The 23,803-nt window shown below is 46.3% G+C and overlaps 1 protein-coding gene across 1 annotated transcript in view; it reads right to left on the bottom strand.

Annotated features, from left to right (window-relative positions):
- ELP1 (elongator acetyltransferase complex subunit 1) overlaps positions 1-23,803 on the bottom strand; it is an 861,256-nt gene that overhangs the window by 453,663 nt on the left and 383,790 nt on the right. The window contains exons 19-21 of the mRNA XM_078676240.1: positions 15,953-16,068; positions 11,324-11,397; positions 7,419-7,497 (exon numbers count right to left, since the gene is read on the bottom strand). Coding sequence (XP_078532366.1) covers positions 7,419-7,497; positions 11,324-11,397; positions 15,953-16,068 — 269 coding nt within the window. The remainder of the gene's footprint in view (positions 1-7,418; positions 7,498-11,323; positions 11,398-15,952; positions 16,069-23,803) is intronic.

Genomic DNA, 23,803 nt, shown 5'->3' with positions numbered 1-23,803 from the left:
AACTTGTGTGGTGTCCTTTCACTTGGTGTTCAAGGGGTAATGTGATGGTAAAACAGCTGGCTTAACACGCCCTCTAGAGTCTTAGCCTTAGACTGCTCGTATCCATGCTACTAGGATAGCTGGTCTATAAGGTTGACTTACAACCAATCATCAATAAGGGTTGTTTGGACTGATACAAAGTGCTCACTAGAATAGTGAACATTATATATCAGGCCAACTTCTCACACCGGGCACCGGAGCGGAGACCGGAGCGGGGCTGGAGCGGGACCGGCCCCGACCTCCACCGAGGTAGCCATCCGCATGGGGGAACGAGATGGTCCAGGGGAGTGACACGAAGCCCTCCGCCAACCATGGCCCAGAATGAGGCATAGATCGCTCGGCAACCCTTTAGGCGGTGCCAGGGACGATTCCACCTCCGACGCGCCCCCCATCGAGGCAGCCGCCTGCTGCCGGCGCCGTAGCGGCGTTACCTTGGCCCTAGACAGGACCACCCAGGCAAGGGACCGAGAGGGGCTCGGGGATGCGAACCGAGCCCCGGCGACCTCCCACGACACCACAGGGACTCCTGCAGGAGTTTGCGGTGAGGCAGAGACACCGTGGCCTGAAGGAGGTACACCAGCGGAGCCGCACCCCAACAGAGCCACACCCTTCAAGTCTGGATCCAAACCCGTTGGAGCTGGGGCCGGAGCCGGCGCCGCGGAGGGCCCTGCGCAAGGGGAGGGGTACGCTAATGCCAGAGAGGCCTGCAAAGCCGCCACGTATGTCTCCGTTTGGGCTCTCGACGCCCCCACACTGGGAAACGGTGGATAGGACGACACGCGGGGCCGCATCACCCGCGGAGAGTCCATATCCCTGGTAGGCCGGAACCCAGCCCCGGGGACAAACTGCGACACTTACCCACCAGGGAGAGACGCTCACGTGACATCGAAGAAGGGTGAGGACGACGACCACGGCCGAACCTGAAGCCGTCCCCTGAAGCAGACCGAGGGGAGGACGTCGACCTGGAGAGACACGCCGAAAGTTTCATGCGGCGCTCCCTCCGCGACTTCGGCTTCAACTGTTGACAGGCCACGCAGGCGGTTTGCCATGATCCTCCCCCAAACACCACATACAAATGAAGTGCAGGTCCGTCGCTGACAAAAGACAACCACAAAATGTACAAGTTTTGAAGCTCGAAGGCATTCGCACACTGTTCCACCACATAAATGGAGAAAAAAGGGCCCGAAACAGGCCCGTAGCAAGGATCGGATCCACGTTGCACACGGAAAAGGAAAAAAGTGACGTAGGCACGCTGGGGCGGGTCTTATGTGACCTCGCTGACGTTACGTGCACAGATGACGCCTGGGCAGAGTCGCGTGATGTCCCCCGGCGCGCAGGAATACTGTGGCAAAAAAGTTTCCAGATCCAGTCTCACGCCTGTGGATAATTCTACATGATGGAATCTGCGGCTAGCAGTCTCTATCAGATTGATGTGATGGTGCGCCAGTGGTGGAGGTGATGGCGAATCCTGCCACCCACTGGCGTTTGATGGGCCTGAAACACCAGACTAGGAAGGTTTGGAGGAAGCGGCTGCAGGGGGGTGGTGGACTGACCCGCACGCTGGCCCCGTGACCCGCCTCTGCGGGTCCTACGTTCGCAGCTGCGCTGAGACTGTTGCTGCACAGGCCTGTGGCTTTAAAATAAACGTGCTTGGGCGCCCCTTCCTTGGCCAGGAAAGGAGCGAAAAGCAGAAGCGGAAGAGGTGCGTGTGACCGAAAGGCCTAAGGACTTGGCCGTAGCCTGTGAGTCCTTAAAACGTTCCAACGCTCAGTCTGCTTTATCGCCGAACAGGTGAGTGCCATCAAAGGGAATGTCCATCAACGTGTTCTAGACATCCCCAGAAAAGCCAGTCGTCCTCAGCCATGCGTGACGGCGTAGCGCCACTGTCGTTGAAATCGCCCTGCCCAGCGAGTCAGCAGTGTCAAGACCACAATGGATGGTGAACATGGCTGCGTCTCTCCCCTCAGCAAAAGCTTGGGAAAGAATTGTCCGAGCCTCCACCGGACACTGAGGCAGCACTTGTGCAACCGTATCCCACACAGAATGGGAGTAACGGCCCGGCAGTGGGGGCACGAATCAGAGTCGTGGTCGCGCCCCAGGCAGAAGAGACACTCACGGTGCTGGTCCGTCACCAACAACGTACGGGAACAGGCCACGCAAGACTTAAAACCAGGCATCCCTATGCACCTGTAGATAGATATATACTTGAAATACAGAGACAAAAGTCCCAAAAAACGAATTCAAAAAATGACTGGGGGTACAGCTCTCTCCAGATCGGCGCTTGCTGGCCCGGAAAAAGAAAGAACTGAACTGACGTCAGTGCGCGTGGGCACGTCTAAGTAGCTCCAGCGACGTCATCTTGGCAACTACGACGCCAGTGACGTACGCGGAGCCGTACGATGACGCCAAACGACGCTCAGGGGTACTGCTGATGAAAAAACTTTACGGATCCAGTCTGATGCCTGGGGATGTTCTAAGGTAAGGAGTCTATCACTAACGTGTCTTTTTCAGATAAAAACATATTCTTAGCACAACTGTTTGCCTCTTGTTGAGTACTTCCATGTTGGAACGGGAGACCCAAGATGACCACTCCTTGCTCCTTCACAATCTGCACTTTAAAGCTCTGTTCTGCCTTCTGAACATCCTCCTCCCAGTATCTATTTAGTTTTGGGCAATGCCAAAGCAGGTGTGTCAATGTGCCTGTAGCTCGGCATCTATTCTATTGGTCGCCATTTCTATATTTTTCCAATACTGCTAATTTCTCACGCTATCTACAGTCGCAAAGAGGAGAGAAAGTCTAGTTAGCCTTGAGTAAACCTTCTTTCAGTATATCTTGCCTCCATGCCCCTAATATGGAACCAGAAATTATATTTTTTTGTATGTTGCAGAAATCTGAAAAACACCTAAGTTAAGGACTCTTGACTGCAAGCTCTAAAGGACATACAATACCAGATTACCAACATGCAACACTGACTCAATTCATTGCTCATAATACTAGCAGCTATCGATAATGATACATACACATTCACATTTCCCAAACAATATTAGCAGCTATGTACCTGTTTCAAAGAGTAACAGCACACACAGGCAGAAGTTTTGAAGTTTACAAGAACGGGGAGTGTAGCTGTATATTTATTATCGAGCTGCCTTTTTAGGTCTCGCGACCTATCAATGCGCATGCGCATTGAGCGGAGCGAGAATTCAAGTGCTCAAAATACTCGTCAAACCAAGGGTTTTTTGGTGCGGTTTTCTTCGAGTTCACGTGAATCATGTGACCAAACAAGCACGCGCATCAGCCTCCCTCCCTTCCCCCTAATTGCATTTTTTCACGGCCGCCACCACATCAAAGGGCTTCTCCCAGCGTGCGCTCTGCGGCTTCTCCTCCCCTAATTATTCATGGCTGGCCGGCCGTACTTTCAGTTTCCCGGCCGCTCATCTTCTCGCTTGCTCCCTTTACTAACAAGCATTTACTAACAAAGTCTTGAAAGTCTGCTTTAACAGCGTGCGCATCAAATACGGCTTTATTTGTGTTTTTTTTACTAACAAAGTCTTGAAAGTTTGCTTTAACAGCGTGCGCATCAAATACTCATCTTCTCGCTTGCTCCCTTTACTAACAAGCATTTACTAACAAAGTCTTGAAAGTCTGCTTTAACAGCGTGCGCATCAAATACGGCTTTATTTGTGTTTTTTTACTAACAAAGTCTTGAAAGTTTGCTTTAACAGCGTGCGCATCAAATACGGCTTTTTTTTTTTTAATTATTTTTTTTTTAAACCTTTATTGAGTTAATCAAAGTATGACAAGCGCAGGCCTACAACCACAGAGGCCGGCCGCAAACACAGGAATCAGATCAGGAGTCATGCACGTATATACGACCAAATAATATCGACAATACAGATACAGCATGTGATTGTATATGCCTCAACGCAGAAGGATATCAAAGGTTTAATTTTAAAGTTATAAAGAAGCAGAAGTGGCTGTACTATCGGTGGCGTCACACCATAACATGAAGTTAAGAAGAGATGGGGGGGAGGTACCCCGCAGTGCAAACAAGTCCAGGTGATGAGCAATATGAACATTGGGCACACTATGCCCGCCGAGGCTGACGAGGAATAAAAGACAATGTAATAGCAAGCGATTAGCGAGCACACCCTCCCGAAAACCCACCTTCCGGAGACAGTAAGGTATAGGCAAGTATAGACGCCAAACAGAGAAAAAAAAAAGATAAGGAGAGACAGCCAACCCTACTGTAAGGGAGGAAAAACCCTACCCAAAGAAAGAGGAAAGAAAGAAAGGGGACCATAGAACAAAACAAACTAAAATAACAAACCCCCCCCAACACCCGCCACCCTGCACCCCTGTAATGGCTACGGCCTACCCCACTAACAGCGTGCCTGTCGCCCCGGAACACCCCAAAGAAGGGAAATAAAGAAAGCGGAGGAGGAGAAGAACAAACATACTCCCGGCCACCTATACCCCCCGCCATTAGCGACCTCCCCAAAACATATTGACCATTATTAAAAGCAAGTATTAAGCACCAATATGGGGAGGACCTCAACCAAAACCACCCGACTCCCAGTGAGATACACAGTACAATCCCGGCATAGATCACAAAGCGTAGCTAACCCCAAAAATCAAAGACAACCATGACAGTTCGGTTCTTCACGATAATCTACGTCGCCAAAGCCAGCAATCTCGCAGAAAGTGAAGCGTCCCAGATAGTACAAAGCAGTGGCATCGGATCTAGGGCAGGATACAAGATGAAGTCAGCCCTGACCAGTGCGATTCTTTATGAAAACCCATGCCACCCAAGCCACAGTATTCATGTGGCAATCGAAACGTCCATAGCAGTTCGAGGCAGCTGAATCGGACCGGGGACAGGATACAAGATGGCGGCATCCACAGGACCAACGGGGAAAGATGAAGGAGATAAGCAGACCTCTCCGACGGTCACTAAAGAGCTGTTCTTGGCGATCAAAACCTTCGGCAACGATGTTTCGCCGAGCAGGAGTCATACCGGGAAAGCTAACTACGGTCTTAGGTGCAACATTCACCAGGCCAAAATCATCGACGTGAGCTGAGTCAGGCTGCCGTGCGGGAACCTCAGAACAGTAGGCCAAATCTTCCACTGGAACCACAGAATGCTAATCGTGTGTCGCAGCATCATCGTCCGGTCGCAAGCAGATATTTACCAGCGTTTCTGACATTCGGTCATACGTGACTGTGAATTGGGAGTGGAGCGCCCCAATGGCGGCCATCATGGACCTCAACGATGGTGCGCCATCTGTCCTCTCCATCTCCCCCTCCCAAAGAGACGAAGCAGGACTCGAGCCCCAGACTCACTTCCGAGGCTCCAGGCACACACGAAGCCGATGGCAACAGCAGGCGCTCCCTCAGCTGGCGATCACGACACCTTCGCCGACCGCGGGGGCCCCCCCTTCAACACCGCCGTCCCCAGCAGGGTCTCCGGGCGAGCGGCCCCCGACCGCGGCGCACGATGCACACCCTGTGTCACGAGACCGAGTCCTCAGTGCCAGCTGGTAACTGGATTGCAGATCGGGGATGCAGAAAAAGATCCGAGTAAGGAAGACCGGACGAAACACTGGTTCCACAGCCGCTGTTGATCAATTCCAGCCCGGATGGGCTAGAAATCGAGGTCCCGGCTTCAGCCCTGGAGTAGGCCGAAAATGGAACACGACATAACTCCACCACCCAGTATGTTAGGGAGTCCGGGATTGCACCACCGGTATCAGGCGAGCTTCATACACACGGGAGTCCGGCGTAGGTAAATGATAAATGACAGGATATGCGAGCTGCCGGCGGAGGTCGACGGAGCCGGGAGCTTAAGCAGCCATCTTAGATCGTAGCGTAGCTCCTCAAATACGGCTTTATTTGTGTTTTCTTTTACCAAGTGTCAAGAGACAAGAAATAAAAGTCTTGAAAGTCTGCTTTAACAGCGTGTGCATCAAATACGGCTTTATTTGTGTTTTCTTTTACCAAGTGTCAAGAGACAAGAAATAAAAGTCTTGAAAGTCTGCTTTAACAGCGTGCGCATCAAATACAGCTTTATTTGTGTTTTCTTTTACCAAGTGTCAAGAGACAAAATAAAAAGTGGCGTCTTTCTGGTGCCATAGCTTGAGTAAGCAACGTGTGCACGGAGCAATGCCATTTCAGAAATGGAAGTGTGCTTTAAAAACGTCAACATAAGTTAAAAAATTAATACATTTACAAAACCAATAGCTCCAACTTTCCTACTGCGAGACCTATTGGCAACGCCAGTGCTTGTTTAAACATAGCATGAACAATCTACCACTCATTTAAAAAATGTATGACATTTAGAAGAAGGAAACTGATGGGGTATACGTGAAGGCAACATACATGTCTCTGTGAATTCACATTTAACACTTTCAGAAACTCTTTGACATGGGGTAGACCTCTGATTTCCATGGAAACATGCACAAATGACAAAAGGACTATGTTTTTTAAACAAAATCATATGGGCCATCCTGCTCTTTCTATACTTCGTTTTCACAGTGCCATTTTATTCTCTATATCAGTCATGTTCTGAAAACCTCAAGACCAACAGTTAAAAATGTCAGTAGTATTACAATTAGATGTACTTTCTTTATCAGGGAAGATAAGACGTACATCATCATCGTCATCTCCATTTAATAACGCAAAAGGGCCTAGGGTCCTACAGGTATCCACCAGTACCACTGGAGCAACTACTTTTGCGAGACTGGACCTTTTGTGCAGAGACATCCTAAATCTTAACCACACAAACCCTCACAAAGATTTGGAAAATAATTTCAGAAGGCAGTTAAACCAGTTTGACACAAAAACAGTATGCATTTTACTAGGTAATATCTCATTAGGCTGCAACTTGCCTCCTTAAAGAGGTACTCCAAAGGCAGATATTGAATGATCCACCAACTGGCCTGCTCCACAAAGAACATTTTTGTCAAATAACAGAAGGATAAGGTGTGGAAGGAGAAAGGAGGCTAGAGCCTAACCTTTAAAATAACTGATGGATAGTGTTTTGTTGCCACTTCTTTCAAACACTGCACTCTTCTTCAAAATAGCCACTGTTACCATGATGTGCGTGTATGCACAGGAGTAGGCTGCAGCAGCAAGCAGGTAGAAACAGGTCAGGAAAAGAACTCAGCGAAAGTGCTTCCAAACCAAAACCCACCTTTCCCTGATGTCATGTGACGGAGGGCACGCCAACATTGTGGTGCATTGTCAGGTGGGCATGAGTGTTGGGTGGTAGTGTTTGCTGGCTTCTGTATGGATATATTATTCCTCTAGAAAATACAGCAAAACCATATCGAACAGTTTTTTTAAAGATATACATCACGGTAAATAATTCCAAAAAACATACCTTTGGGTTATGATCATAAATTAAATTCAGATTGATACGGAGTTTCCTCATGCATTCAAAGACTTCTTTAAACATAAGGCTATGGAGAAAAAGTCAAGGATTAAAATTAATTATGGTTTTCATATGTATTCTGTGCAATACTCTATAAGCAGTGCCACTGGAATTATGTAGTAATGAAGGACCACATTATGAGGCATGGTCGATAAAATAATGCAGTATTATTTCCTTAATTTGTCATTTCAATACCTTACTAGAACTGGCTAGGCAAAATTGCTCCCCATTAGTACTTAACACCTGAATAAAGCAATCAACAAATGATAGGTCATCAGTAAACCTCAGCGAAGGGTCTGCCATTGTGAAGAACCATGTTTTGAAGCTTTTAAGTAACTTTTGATATTTCTAAGCTAGAAACAACATTTGTAGTGAAATCTGCAAACCATGCAGCACATAGTGAATTAAGTTGCAAATGTGGAAAATCAACAGTTAAGTGAGGAAACACTATGGCTGCATAATTGAATTATACTAGTAGTCCTTTCAAGAAAGTACACTAAAACCACAACATTTCAAGTAAGTACAAGATTTTATTTTTTTAATGTAGACACATCCACACAGAGGCAGTAAAGCTTTCATTTAGATGATACAGAGAGGAGGATTCAAGCTAATGGATGAAAGAAGATAGGAACGGGTGGGAAAGTGATGAAGGAAAAGAGAACACAATGTTATCTTTTGAAGATAATTAATTAAGTTTTATGACATTAATTGAAACCGATCTCTGGGCAGCCAGATGTGCAATATAACAGAAGATACAAACAAAAGAGAAAGCACAAAATGTTGAGGGGCAGTATTAAGAAACTAGCTGCACAATAGAGGACAGAGAAGGGAAGGGGGAGGTAAGTATTAAGCTAAGGGGCTCGGCGAGGCAAGCTTCCTTTGAGTAGCATAATGCAAAAGCGATTGGAAGAAGGGTGAAATGTGTTAGAAGCAAGATGTTTCCTAACAGGTTGGGGCAGCAGTGCAATCAATACACCGTATAGGTACATTTTCAAGCTAGGCATCAATGAGTTGATAAGGATTTTAGTGAAGAGGGGAGAACAATTACCTAAAATGGTACAATAGTAAGAAACCAACCTGGAAGGGTGATGGAGGGAGGGAAGTCAAAAACTCCTACATGTCCCTCTTGCCAGATGGTTTTCACAGAGGAAACCCAAAGATTCCTTGTCAAATCCTTGGACAGTATGGGATAAACTCATAACTGTCTCTGATGTGCAGGGGGTTTGGGTGAGAAAAAACCAACAGTGCAAAAAAAAACACAGAAGTACAGAGAACGAACAATCTAACCAGAGTTCATTCAAAAAGAATTATTTAGTGGAGTGGAAAAAACAGTATGTGGACAGACATGTTTCTACAGCATGCCAGGCATATCTTTCCTGAAGTCTCGTTTGGAATTGGCGAACAGCCTTGGTTCTACAAGGGAATCACATTACTTTGTTGTTGAGTAAGGTTCACTGAGGCCCTATCCTGGGTCATTGCAAACTCACACAACAAGGCATCCTCTGCATGAGGGGAACATATCTCTATGGGACTTCTCAAGTACCTCTGGCTATCAAGTCGACTACAGATGCTCCAACATTACATTTACCTTCGACTTCTTACCATCTACATTAACCACTTGGGCTCACATTTAATTAGAGTCTTGATGTTGATCCCAAACTCCTAGTGGATCGAAACGCTGTTGACAATAATGATGGACTTGCATAAGTACATTTAATCTATAATGTACAGGCCAGATTTATGTACCCTAAGTGCGATACACACATTGCTATAAGCACTTATAAGTATCACAATTGCCTCAGCACCGAGCATGTTGCCACACCTCACAGAAATTCTCTATATGTTAATTGATTATTTAAAGTTTTACTTGATTTTTGCATTAATAAATGTTCTTTTATTTCAAAATTCTCTTTTATTGTATATATTGATATGATTATAGGGACCACTGTTACTCATTTTGTTATGATACCCTAGCTCCCTAGTGAGCTCAGGGTATTCCCTTAAGTACACACCATTTAAAGTTCAACAGAGACTGGCTTGTTGAACTGAAAATACACAGCTTCTCTCCGAATATTGTCCATGAGGTAAATCGGTTTTGAGCCAATTTGAACTTCTTCAAGGAAGCACCCACTGATAACTCATTAAAATCTGCAAAGCAGCACTCTTTGCATGTTTGCATTACAACAGTCAAACACTTGTAGGTCACACAGATTGTTCAGCATTTTTCAGTAGCATTATTTGAGCCAAGCTGCTACATTCAACATTAACCAAGGCAACACCCTAATTATCATAGTGCGTAAAACGTCTCTAGTTCGAATGGAAGTTCATTTACAATTGGTTGCAGAGTTGTCTCTCACTCCAAAAAGTATAACCATAATATTCTCGTGATAATTCTACTAGAACTACCCCAGAAGGCACATTGAATTTCAAGCTGGACTACCTCATTTTCAAATCCATCAAATATCAGAAAATGATATACCTCGATTCCACTTTAAAGATACCTTGAGATGATAAGAAACTCAAGAAGCAAGATTTCCAGCCAGAAAGAAAAAGATTAAAATCCTCCCAGCTGCAACCAAATCATTTTCTGCCACAACCTTATTGTAGATCTTACTCCCTGGAGATTTGTGATGTTAAGAGAGCATTATCTCATTTCAGAATCACCGGAAAGCTCTTATTTGAATCCCATCTCAGTCACTAATAGCGTTCCCTCTCCTTCTCTTCCCATCGTGTTCCAAAGATGATGACTACACTGTATTTATTTTAATCCTCCTTGTTTTCTCTACGTCCCACCTTCTTTTTTGGCTATTGATTACCGAGAAGCAGCAATGTAGACCTTCTAATTTTTATTTAATTTAAACATTTTCAGAGATTCTGGTCTCTTGATTGGGTAAATGAAAAGGCTCTGGCCACCCCCTCGGCACTATATAAAATGTTTAATAAACCGTAGGCAATAATATATGTAGAAACAGTAGAGCTCAGAGCAAGAAAGACAATTCAATATAACACTATATAGCAAAGATGGTATATTGATTTAAGAATCACTGGCAGTCACCAGAATATAATGTAGACCATATGCTAGATTTGTGATGTACTATAATAGAGTCTAGCGATCATAAAGGATTGGGCAGCCTGATATTTTATACAGTTGGGTGTAACTAAAAATGTTTTCTCATGTGGCCCATACAGTATGATTTAGAGCTAAACTTAAATTAAGCAAGGGTTTGAAATGTCGGTCACACCTCTAAACATCTAAGAGATTGTAGAAACTACAGAAATTATACTTGTGAATACATTTACTGCCACTTAAATAATGCTGCTCAAAAAAGAAAACCTACCAGAAGCTGTAAAAGATGACAAAAAGGTAAAAACCTGGCCCAAAGCCATCCAGGACACATTGTATAAGATGTATGCAAAACAATTCTACTCGCAACTCTCTCCTATAGAAAGAGGCAAAATGTGTTCCCGTTGATTCAGAGCCGACAATCTCTTACTATTTAGGAATTGGTCATAGACAAATGTGTCATTCCCTTAAGTCATTTCGTCTGAAGACTAAAATGGTCATCTGACGGCAAGTGAACTGACAATGAAGATATTACTGACACCAGGGACTAACATTCATGTTTAAAAGGTACAAGCATTGCAGAAAATAGAGGTGAAGTAACACCAGGTACCACATATCTCTTCCAAGAATAAAAACTAATATGATGAAAACCCTATTTAAAATCAGGATGTAAATGCTGCATAGGTCTGTTTTGTTTTCCAATGAATTTCTAATTTTATTCAGAAAGAAACTCCAGGAATCAAGGTAAAAAATACAGATTATGTACAAGCAGAATTTTCACATCACTCACGAGTCCAACCACTTTCGTATCTGGGCCAAAACAAGGGCTCGATGATGAATAGTTTCCAAATTTCCTCGTGGCATCTGCAAGGAAAGGACAAGTTAAATCGCAAATACGTAAATATTCACAAAAAGATGCCCACTCGGATTTTTAAAACAGATTTTATTTGTCAAATAGCACATATGAAGCAGAGCTCTGTGACCCAGAAACTTCTGCATAATAAGTTTACATCATCATGACTTTGACTTTTACAAAAACTTAATAAAGGAAAAATGGAAAGCAATACAGGTGAAATAAATCAACAAAGAAACCATAACACAACAACCCCCCTCGCCCCGCCCCCCCCCCGTCGCACTAAAGTCTACCCCAGAGCAACAGTAACATTTTATTTTAACACGTCATGGGAAAAGGAATATAATTCATTAACGTCAAAGGATTGAGAGAGTACCCCCTACAACTCTCATATTCTCACAACAGGCTCACTTAGCTGAGGAGACATACAACTTTTCCACTAATCTGAGAAGGCAAACATTGGGCCACTCTTCCTAAATGTAAGCAGACATTTGCTTTTACTTAAATCATTAATTTTGTTTTTGGAAGGACTTAGAACAGTGCAATTTCAAATTAAAACAAGTTTTTAGATTATCAAACCTGTTCTTTCCTAAAAGAGGAAATGATAAGCTCTTCAAGATGGACAACTGGAAAGCAACACCCAATACTGCCCTCTATACTGCCACTCTAGCCATCCCATCGCATTCAGCCTTGGGACCACATACATTATTTGTTGCCTACCGAAATATATCCGCAGTTTTCACAGTAAAGGAAGGAAATCTAAAAACTCTAAGTATCACAGTGCCAGTTAACAGGTCCTTCATGTTATCATCTGTTTTGTTGTTTATGCAGTTAATTTCGCTTACCCATAGGACAATGTGACCTTATTTCAACACCACCCCCGTTATCATACACCAACTTTATCCTAAATCCTTTGCTCCCCACTAAAACCCAATGTGACTCAGCCTCTGAGGAAAAATAAGGCTTACTACTTTTCTGTCATCTCCCTCCCACACTAGTTCACTACCTTTCTCCCTCTCTGTTCAACCGGTTTTCTATATACACCCCAACTAACGCTCGCCCCTATTATCAAGACAAAGACCTTTCTCTGTGCTCCCTCCAACTCATAAAATCCTGAAACTTTCAAACCTTTGATCCACTAATCAAGAGGCTACTCCTGACACACCACTCTTTCAACCATTTGTCTGGTAACAATCCTTAATGTTTCAAACAGTTGACGTTATTCCACTACTCAAGAAGTCTACAGCTAACCCCTCCACTCCTGATAATCACTTATCTAACAATGCAAATTAATTTGCAAAATGCTCAAAAGACTTAAGAGCAATTACTTATTTCACATGTAACACAGTAATACCCCATTCTTAATGTGGATGGCACACTCTCCACTCCTCACAGAGTGCCCTTACAGGTGTATCTAGCTGCCCACCATCAGGTCTTCTCTCACATATTAATTTGGCTTGACCAAACAACTCAACTCAAAGCAGTTGACAACTCCAGTATCTTGAATATCGTCTACTCATCAAGCATGATTAGCACAATGCTTAGGTGTTGTCATACTACCCACTGAATCACTCTTCTCCTTGGTGTCCTTCTTCCTTAACATCTAGACCACTACTTACAGTTCACAAAGGCTCTGGACCTGATCTTCCACCTCTTCTTCTAGATGTCACCTCCCTTGGTTATATAATCTCCTCAGGTTGTTACTTTTATTTCTCTACAGAGGGGATGCAAACCCATTTACTCATTTACTCTCCTACCTTCAGACTCAAGTACTCAAGTATCAGACCGCCTATCAGCCATTCATCACTGGATTTCCATTCAGTAATTCAAACAGGCTGGATTTGTGGTTATCTACTCGACTGCTTTTTCCACCCCATGTCACCTGAACTTCACCCTTTTGGCTAGGAATCTCAGAATGCCATGCATTTCTTATTTGCAGCTAAAGTCATTCATTTTTACCATTGCCACAGCCACCAGATATTGGGTGTGCAGTATCTGAAAGATCTTTTCCAATTCAGAAAGACACTTATTTAAACGTTGGAAATCCAGACAATGTAATGCTGAAAAAACCTCTTGGCCAGCCTCCCAAATTACTCTTTCTCCCTCATTCTGAAAACATAAGTAACTTTGCTACATTAACCTTTTTTTTACTCCCCACCGGACATACTACCAGTAATGCACCTTTCTACACATTTCTTAGTTTGGTGTACAAGACCAATTACAGCATCTCTTCAAGGCCTTTAGATAAGACTGGGCCATGGTGATGGAAAACCCCAAATAGAACAACATGGATGCTGTTGCCAATAAGTGGTGTGGCACAATCTGGTGGGGAGGGGGCAGCTTTGTGCAGCCAGTTGGTCAGGGAACATTGGGATTCTCCCCCTCCACAGATGGACCATGACCACTGCCATCACCTTTGTAAAGCCCTGAGGTGTTGATGTAAATCCCAACAGGATGAACGTGAAATCGAAGTGAATGGACAGTACCATTAAACACAGGTCCCTGCCATGTGACTGCAGAATCGCTATGTGGAAATACATGGTCTGTAAGTCAATGACACCATCCAGTCTACCGCATCCGGTGCCAAAGTACCCGAGACAGACAGTATCTCAAATGTTATCTTGTAGGTGAAATTTCAAGAGCCTGAGGTCTAGGAAATCAGTCTTTACCCTGCTCCAATGGGAACAGTCCATTCCAAACTGCCAGGCCCTCCCTGAAGCAGAAACAAGAAACTCAGGACAGCTTTTGCCCTAGTAGTTCGAGCAGGACTGCTCCCTTTGGAACAGGGTCAAGTCTGATTTGAATATGGCAGTCCAAACTGAGGTGACATGGTGTGCAAAATAGTGACTGACTGGGATGCGGCCCAGAGTAATTACTAGTGGCTGAGATCAATTCAAGCATTCCATCCATCACTTTTTTGTATACTTTAGTATGTCGCCTTAAGTAGGACAGGTATGACCAGACATGGGTCCCGTGCACAATGTGGTACTGGAACCAAGCAATACATGGCTGTTGAGCCCTAACTAGAGTGAAACTGGTCCTAGATTGTTTGTGTTCATGGAGGACCTGTCTAGCAGGTGACTTTAGTCTTGACGGCGGGTAAAGGAGGCTCACGGACATCAGCCTTCCTTATCACTACATGAATCACTGCAACTTCAGAGTGAGGTGACCCTGAAGCACTGTCCATTTCTACCTCTGGAAAAGTATCTAGCCCACTAGCCTGCTACAAGGTCAAGTAGTGTGGTGTATCACAGATCAGATGTGGTAGAAGGTTGGCTTCTTCTTTCTGGATGATATCTGGTATCTGACTCTGGTCACAGTCTGTTCAAAATAAATCATGCATAGTCTGCCACTATAATTGTCTAGCAGTATCTATCTGCTCTTCCCTGTATTGTTGTTCTTCAATTATTTGCTGGACCTCCATCCTAGACCTCTTTAGTATTGCTTCGGAGTTAGGTTCAGGTGTGCCAGAGTTGGTGCAAAGGGTATTGGGGTCAGCTTCAACATCAGAGACAAAGGAATGTCAAATCGCCAAAAAAGGCAGTGCCTGGAAACCCCCATGTAGTGCAGGAGGCGTTCAGAGAAGAGCCTAGGTACCGAATGGTCTCTGAATGGAGTCCCAAAAGGGACAATGGGACCAGGAGGTGCTTTGAAGTCACCTGTGGCACCCCTAAAAAATTCCAACATGGCATGCATGAAGAAAGCTGGACCGGCTCTGGGAACTTAGGAAAAGCCTGAGGTGACACTAGTGTGGAGCAGGACCTGAGCCTGGCAGAGGTGCAGATGGCTTCATAGGTAGAGGTTTCCCAGTAGGAGTGATCTCCTCCAATTCTGATTCTGGAGACTACTCTACAGGAGAAAGAGAGCACCGAGGGAACTTACCTCCTAAACGAGGGAGGGAAGTTTTGGTGAAAAGTCTCCAGGCCTCATTTTCTTGTTATGTTTTCCTTTGGAGACTTGGAAGAAGGAGAGGATTTAGACTGAGATTTAGACGTAGAGAGTGAACAGCATCAATCATGATGCTCGTCACAGGCCATGAGCAGATTGGCTCCTTGTTGGGCTTAGGGTTCATGCTGAGACCTATGTTGCAGCACCTTAAGTCATACCTGAACCCATGCCTCAAGCCCAAGCACCACAAGCACACCTCATACGGATTAGTAATCGACATCTGCGACAGTACTTAAACCCTGACTTTTTAGGGAATTAAATCCTCAGCACTGCACTTTCTCCGAGGAAAACGTCAAAAGCTGAAGAGAGAGAGAACTCTGGATTTGTGTAAGAAGGTGCGAGAAAAGGGAACTAACGTTGGTGAGCCTGGGGTTTGCTTTATGGCTTTAGTTACATCATCAAGGCGCATGAGAGCTGTGAAAGTTTCTGGATCCAGCCTGACTTCTAGGAATGCTCAAGTGTGAGTAATCTGCAGGCAGGTGAATGCACCAGAATAGAGGGTGTTCCAAATTAAACTGAAAGAAACGATGAATTTTGGAAGCTGACAGTCACAAATTGCTATAACTGAAAGGCTGGGAACACTGTATTAGATGAGCAAAGAAAGCAACAAACTCTAACCTGTAGGATGACCTTAGTGTCCTGAGGAACAACAGATACGATTCGAGAGCCACGTTCTACTTTGCGAAGGGTCTCATCATTAGCCACAGAGGTGTCACTTAGAAGACCTTGGAGCCCTGAAAATACAAAATATGTTTGAGTTGAAAATCAAAAACCACAACAACAAAAAATAGTACGCTGAAGCACTTGCATGCGTCGTACAGCCCCCGTCCGAACTCTGCCCACTCTTTATTTCCCCAGCACAGCGGCGGAATTTGCGCCGCGGTCAAGGGGTTAAACACATATATCCAGCCTTAAGCCTTCCAGGCCTATTCATCCATGGGACGAAAGGGTAATAGGGAAATAGGTTGTGAGGGGCATGGGTGGTCATGTAATTTGATGAACCAATGAGGTACAGCTTGTTTTGATGATGAAGAGTGCAGAGGAGATGAAGGAAAGGAACAAAGGTTAAAGTAACATTATATATAGGTGTTGAAATGAGTAAAAAACAGCCACTTAAAAACCCCAAAACACTGAAATGTACCAGTTATAGTTCAGTGAGCAACTATAACTTGTGCCCCCGCCATGCACTGCTTATGACTTCACATATTCCATCACTCGTGATATGTTAAATAACATCACAGATGACATCTCAAATGACATTAATTGATGACATCACTGATGGCATCATCCAAGATGCTGTTCCTCAAATATCTCTATAAACTGTGTAATCATTTGCGAAAAAGAAGTAGTAAAGTGCCCACAAACATATAAAGCATACACTGACTGTATGCACATGTGCAACTATGAAATACAAATAATGTAGTCCTAGGAACAAGTCAGATTCAGCACGATAACATTTATACGGTGCACAGTGTTCTTGCAGTCTCTCCAACAAGCAAAAGTGTAGATATTGGGCGTTCTTGACAACGGCGAAAAGATCTAGCCAAGGTTCTCCCCACTGTTGGAAGACGCACTGCGCCTCTTCAGGATATGGACAACACTAGTGATCTGACGGACGATATCTATTCAGTTCATTTACTCTGGCAGTCATAAACCGTAACAGGTGATCGGCAGTCACAAAGCTGCTGGGTCACCCAAACCAACTCAAAAGATTCCAGGCCTCCTGGCACAGGACAGTGGACACCATCCAGCATGCCTGTTGCAGTACAATATGGCGGTGGTATTGTCTATGAGAACCTACACCAGCAGGAAGAGCTTCAGCAACAGATGGAAGGCCCACTGGTCTAGCAGACTGATGTCCTCTGCTCTCCAACTCCCGCAAACGACCTCCCCAGCACATGAGTGACGCACCCATCAGCATGGCTAGCTCTGGGTATGGAAGGGAGAGTGGTCTGCTGCTGGACAAATTATGGTCCATCAGCAACCAATGCAATTTTTAAGGTGCCACCTTTGAGATTTGGATGGAGTCAGCAAGATTGCCTTGATTCTTAGCCCAATGGAAGATGGACAACGACCACCACCATCAATTTCGTCAACACCTAGGGGTGCTGGTGAGGCAACAGGGGAGCAGAACAAGCTTAAAACGCTCCTGGCCCACCTTGAGTCACAGTTAACACCTGTGAGACTGAAGAACGGGTACATGAAAATTCACATCATGCAAGCACAAGGACACCATCCAGTCTCTTGGCTCCAAAGCAATCAGGATCTGGAACAGTCTGAGCATTTTACATGAGCCGTTCTGGAGGAAGGCATTTAGGGGTTTGAAGGTCTGAGGCAGGCGTTTTTCAGGACAAGAAATAGCAAAATTAACAACTCTGCCTCTTTCTTTTGGAAATCAACAGGCACTTCTCCTGTAACAGAAAGGATAAACACCTGTCCAAAATCCACTCCGGTTTGGGAGGGACAGTAGGCGGGGAAGGAGAGAAAAGGCAGGGCATAGCCATTTTGAAAAAATTGTAAGACCCATCTGTCGGACACAATGGATCAACAACCTTAGAGGTAATGTTGAATCCTGCCCCCTACTGGTTGAGCATATGCCAAAAAGGGCACGCTAAGGAGGTTTGGTGGCTGTTGTAGCAGGGGAGGAGGGAGGGCAAATGAGGCTCTTTGATTTTTGGGGACCGTCATGTCTCACAGGGCATAGGTTTAGCAAAGAAGACAGACTGCATTCACAGACAGCAGTGCTAGTCTAGCGGAAGAAAACATACATTTGCTAAAACCATAATTCCTCTAGGATTCCCTTTCTAGAATAGTGATTGGCAAAGAGTTTTGATTCACTTTACTGGTGGAGGCTTGTCCAATAGGACTTTCTGGGGTAGGGTGCTTGATGAGAAACTTTGGGTCACCAGGCATGTGTATGTGATGTCTGGCCACCTACCTATTCACAGGCTTCACTAATAAGGGTTTGACCAAGTAGCCATCAAAGTGTCTGCGAGGGCTTCATTCAACAGAAGTAAGGCCTAAGAATTCACAGGCCCTGGTTGCAGAATTTCAGTCTGAACATTTGTTTTTTGTTTTTTTAAATCTTTTTATTAAAACATCAATAATAAATAGACATCAGGTGACAATTTAAACTATTGCAGGCTTCATCATTTCTTTCCATACATCAGAAGACACAGTACAGAATAGTAAAAGTGGATCGAGGGGACTTGTGCACCTCATCATCATCTTGGCACATCGGGGGGTCACAGATGTCTCCACGGTAGTGGTTCCAAGCCTCCCAAACTTTCCTCCACTTTGCAGGACACCCCCTAGTCGCATATACTGCGCGTTCTCGAAACATGCACCGATCCAAGTCTTCCGCCCATTTCTCTACTTGGGGTGACTGGCTTGCCCCCCACAGCTGAGCAATATTATGCTTCGCTACCATATATGCCAATGTCACCCACTGCTTTCCGTGCGCATTCAGATCCGTGGGCTCCCAGACATTTAGGATGCATCTGCGGGCCTCTGGCCTCATCTCCACTCCCAGGACCTCCTGCATCTTATCAGGGATCTTCTCCCAGTATGTCTGTACCCCTGTGCAGTGCCACAAAATATGCATAAACGATCCAAGTTCCCCGTTCCCCTCCTGTACTCCCCACTGTACGAACGGATCAGACTCGGTCCTGTAACATATGACCTGTGTAAAAATTTTAATTGCACCAGCCTGAGCCGCATCTGTATCGCCACCATCCGTGGAGAGGAAACTGCCTCCCTCCAGTCCTCCTCATCGAATTCCAGCCCATCCTCATTCCAGCGTGTTTTAATGAGTACCAGTGGATCCTCCATGGTTTTTATATATTTCCTGTAAATTAAAGAGATGGTCTTCTCGTGGAGGTGACCATCCAACATCCGGTCTTCAAGGGGGGAGGCGTCGGGAAGTGATTTTTTTGGGGAATATGTGTGCGCAGTGCATGACTAATCTGAAGGTAGCGGTAGTGTTCCCGGTCGTGAAGGTGGTACTGCTGCTGAAGAGATTGAAATGTGTGCCCCCTCCCCAAACATCCTTAATCTGTGTGATCCCACTGAGGTCCCATTTATCGAAGCCCCTAGATTTCCACAGACTGCCCAATTTCTCGCGTGCCACACCTGAACGGCGTGTGCCGTGGGTCCCGCTAGGGGGAACCGACAGGGCCTGGCAGAGTGCGCTCTCGTGAAGTCGCCCCCTGGCACTTGTCGGCGGTCCATGGCGTATCCCGGGTACCCTGGGGGACCATAAGTAGCGTGATTCACTGCGGCCAGCTGCGAGGTCCAATAATATTTACGTAGGTCCGGTAGACCTATCCCTTCGACATACCATGAAAGAGTAAGTTTAGTGAACGCGATACAGGGCTTTCTGTCCAACAATAGTTGTCTCTGTAGGGACTCTAAGTCTTTAAAGTAGGAGGCTGGGACTGGGTCCATTGCATTTTGGAGCACATACAAAAATCGGGGAAGGGCCATCATTTTAAAAAGCCCTGCTCTACCCAGAAGGGAGAGCGGCAGCACCTTCCAGCGTGCCACATCCCCCCTTAGCCGAGTCAGGGGAGGCCCCAAATTGTTGGCAAATCGTAGCTTCGGGTCAAGCGCTGCGTAAATGCCGAGGTATTTAAATCCTACCGGCTCAATCCGTATCGTGGAAGTATAAGGAATGATCGGCAGATCCCCCCTCAGTACATAAAGAACTGATTTTGACCAATTAATTGCGAAGCCTGAGTATCTCCCAAAAATCGCAAGCACATCTAGGAAACATATCAGCGATTCCCTCGGATTAGTGAGATAAATCAAGAAATCGTCCGAATATAAAGAGATCTTGCCCTCCAAATCCAGCGTCCAGCGCAGGCCACAAATCGATCGGTACCACCGAACCCAGGCCACAAGCGGCTCCAAGGCCAGGGGAAAAAGGAGCGGGGACAGGGGACAACTCTGCCGAGGGGGAAGTCCGAGGATTTTCGATTATTGACAACAACCCTGGCCAGAGGGGCCGCATACAGGAGACGCACCAAAGTAATAAACTCAGAACCAAAATCCATCTTTCTCAGCACCACAAATAGGTATTGCCATTCGACCCTATCAAAAGCCATAGTGGCATCCAAGGATACCAGTACCCTGGCTCCTGGATTGTGGGTGACCTGCCCAGCACTCCATGTAAGCGGCGCAAATTAAGGGCGGTATTGCGACGTGGCATGAAACCGGACTGGTCCGCATGTATCAGGGAAGTGATATCTTTGACCAGCCTTGTCGCCAACAGCTTCGCCAAGACCTTAGGTTCTGCATTCAATAAAGAGATGGGCCTGTAAGACGAACAACTAGTTTTAGATTTGCCCGCCTTGTGTATGACTACAATATTGGCCACTCGCTGGTCGTACGGAAGCAGTCCCTCTTCTCTGCTCTCCTCATACATAGAGCGGAGGAACGGAGCGAGACGGTTGGCACTCATCTTATATAGCTCAATGGGGATTCCATTCTGACCCGTGGCCTTCCCTGATTGCACACCCCTTATGGCCTGCACCACCTCATCATCCGTAAGTGGGGAGTCTAAATATTTCCTGTCATCTTCCGAGAGTTCGGGTAATTGGATGTCTCTAATCATTGCTCAATTCTCAGCCTCTGAACACCTCCCCTCAGAGGTGTATATCCCTCTATAGTACTCCGCAAAACTATCTGCCACTGCCTGCGGATCTGTAATTTTACAGGCATTCTCCTTCAACAACTCCGGTACCAGCCGTGATGCCCACTCTCCCTTCTCAAGCCAGGCTATTAGCTTCCCCGCCTTATCTCCGTGCTCATACACTCTACTCTGTGTCTCCTCATTCTGTGCTTTGGCCTTATCCCTGGCTAGGTCTCTGAACTCATCCTGCCGCAGTTTTAACTTGAGCAGGCCTACCGGGGTGGCTGCCCGGACCACCTTTCTTTCCAATCTCAACACTTCTTCTTCCGCCTTTTCCAAGTCTGCCAATCGTTCCTTCTTCTTCTTGGCTATCAAGGACAAGGCCTCCCCCCAGACTACTGTTTTATATGCTTCCCACAGAGTCGGAGCAGAGTCCACCGTTTCCCTGTTTTCCTGAAAATACCGGTCTGTGACCGTAATCAATTCCTTCTTAGTGGCGGGGTCTTTCAGTTGCCAAGCACTAATGGGGCCATTCTGCCTACATTAAAACAGTCTATCTCCAGCCGGAGCCAAACCGGCGTGTGGTCCGAGATGCCTCTCCCTACATGCCGCTCCTCCCGAACATTGTGGACCTGAGCCGCTGGCACTAGCATGTAATCTATCCTGGACAGGCTATGGTGTGCTGCGGAAACATGCCTGTAGTGTACCTCATTAGGATTGCGTACCCGACAACCATCCACCAGCCCCATCGTCTCGAGAAAGTCAGGGAGCCACCTCTGTGCCGGCCACAACACCCGGGCGATCCACCTCTCCGTCCATGACTGCATTAAAGTCACCTCCCATCATTAGATAGAGCCCAAATCACGAAATGTTTCAGACTGCAGACCTGGCGGGACATAAACGGAAACGAGGGTGATCGTCCTCCCCTCCCACTGCCCTGATATTCCAATGTATCTGCCTCGCTTGTCAACCCAGGTAGCCTGAACAGTCAGGGGTAAGGAGTTTTAATCAAGATACCAACTCCCCTCAACCCTGAAGTGAACCCCGCATGCACCACTAACTTATACCCCCCTTTATGTAAGGTCATGCAACGGTTCCCAATAAGATGCGTCTCCTGCAGCAGTGCCACATCCGGGGAGTGCCTCCGGATAAATTGGCTAACCATCCATCTCTTAATCTTGTCCCATTTACATTCCAGCTAAGCACACTGATCTCCGATCCTTGTCAAACTTTCGACATCGTGGTGGTATGGAAACAATACACTCACAGCCTTGTCACCTTCTGACAGCAAAACCAAACAAAACACAAACAATCCCTTGAGTCCTCCGTTACTTGATATTAACAAAACAAAACCAATCACCAACAATCCCTTGAACATCAGATTCTCGAGGACTCTCAACTCTGCACCCCTGCTCATGGCTTCCACCCATCCCCAACTGGCAGTGTGCCTGTTGCCCCATACACTAAGCGACTAACTAACAAAGTAGAAGGAGGAAACCAGGACCCTGTCCCCCCCCCCCACCCCATCGAAACTACCTCACACTGTGTCTTTAACAGTACACAGCTCGGGGATCAATACAAACAAAGTACAGGTGGGTCGAGCCCACTACCTGACAAATATCAAAAGTTCTAAATAGTCTGTGTTCGCCGTCATTCCTGCTCCTCCAGTCCGCCAACTCCATCACGGTCTTGCAGGTCCGATCCACTCGGGGACGATTTTCGAACCAGTCTGAAGCCACCTTTGGATTATCGAAAAAACAAACTCTATCCTCGGCCTCCACTCCCAACCGGGCGGGGAACATCATTGCATACTTCAGACCTCCATCTCTGACCTTCTTCTTCACTCCGAGGAAACTTTGACGCTGTTTCTGGACTGCTTGGGGGAAATCCGGGAAAAAGGAGATAGTAGAGTTTTCGCATTTAAGGGAGCCTCCGGACCGAGAGGCCTGCAGGATAGCGTCTCTGTCCCTGAAGTATAACACCCTCGCAATCATTGGGCGAGGAGGAGCCCCAGGCCTGGGTCTTCCCCCCCCCCGCACTCTATGCGCTCGTTTAGTTGTAAAGAAGTTACCCAGTCCCTTGGGCTTGAGATGATTGAGGATTATGTCTTCATCAAACAGGTCTGGGGCCGGGCCTTCTGCCTTCTCAGGAACAGACGTTATTGCGGCGAGCCCTTCCCTAATGGTCGTCCAACTTCCGATTGGTCAGTGCGGAGGAGGCCTTAAGGTCCCGCACTTCCTGTTGGAGCTGTGCCACGTCATCTGTTAAGCTGGCTGTCTTAATATCTAGAGACTTGACTTTCTCACTTGTTTTGGTAAGGTCCGCCCATATGAGATTGACTTCGATGGTAACAGTGTCCAGTTTGTGGTCCAGCGTCTCCATCTTTTGTCCCAGTGATGACTTGACACCGTCGATCACCGCCATCACATCAAGCAGAGTTGGTTCAGCTGGCTGGCCAGAAGAATCTCCTCCGCTCGACTGAATCCGCCTCGAATCCTGCGGTAACCCCCGAGGCATCATATAACGATCCAGTTTATTGGACTGGACTTGTCGTGACCCCATAGAGGTTCTTGACTGCTGCTTGTCAACCTCGGGCTTAGATGCCATCGTAAATGCCCCCTCAATGGATCGCTGGCCACACCACTTCACCCAGGCACAGCAATGGCACACAGCTTCCCTTGGCTGGACAGCAACGAGCAACCGGACAGCACCACCAAATGGCCCGGCCCCCAGGACGGGCCACCAGACAGGCCTAGTTGCGAGGCCACTGTCGCCGAAAATCACCTGGACCTCTGGAATTCCAATCTCGGGACACAGGGGACCCTCAGGCACAGACA

This window comes from Lissotriton helveticus, chromosome 2_1, assembly GCF_964261635.1.
Source record: "Lissotriton helveticus chromosome 2_1, aLisHel1.1, whole genome shotgun sequence".
NCBI classification, from domain to species: Eukaryota; Metazoa; Chordata; class Amphibia; order Caudata; family Salamandridae; genus Lissotriton; species Lissotriton helveticus.
Note: the sequence above shows the minus strand (reverse complement) of the source record. Positions and strands in the feature narration are given on the sequence as shown.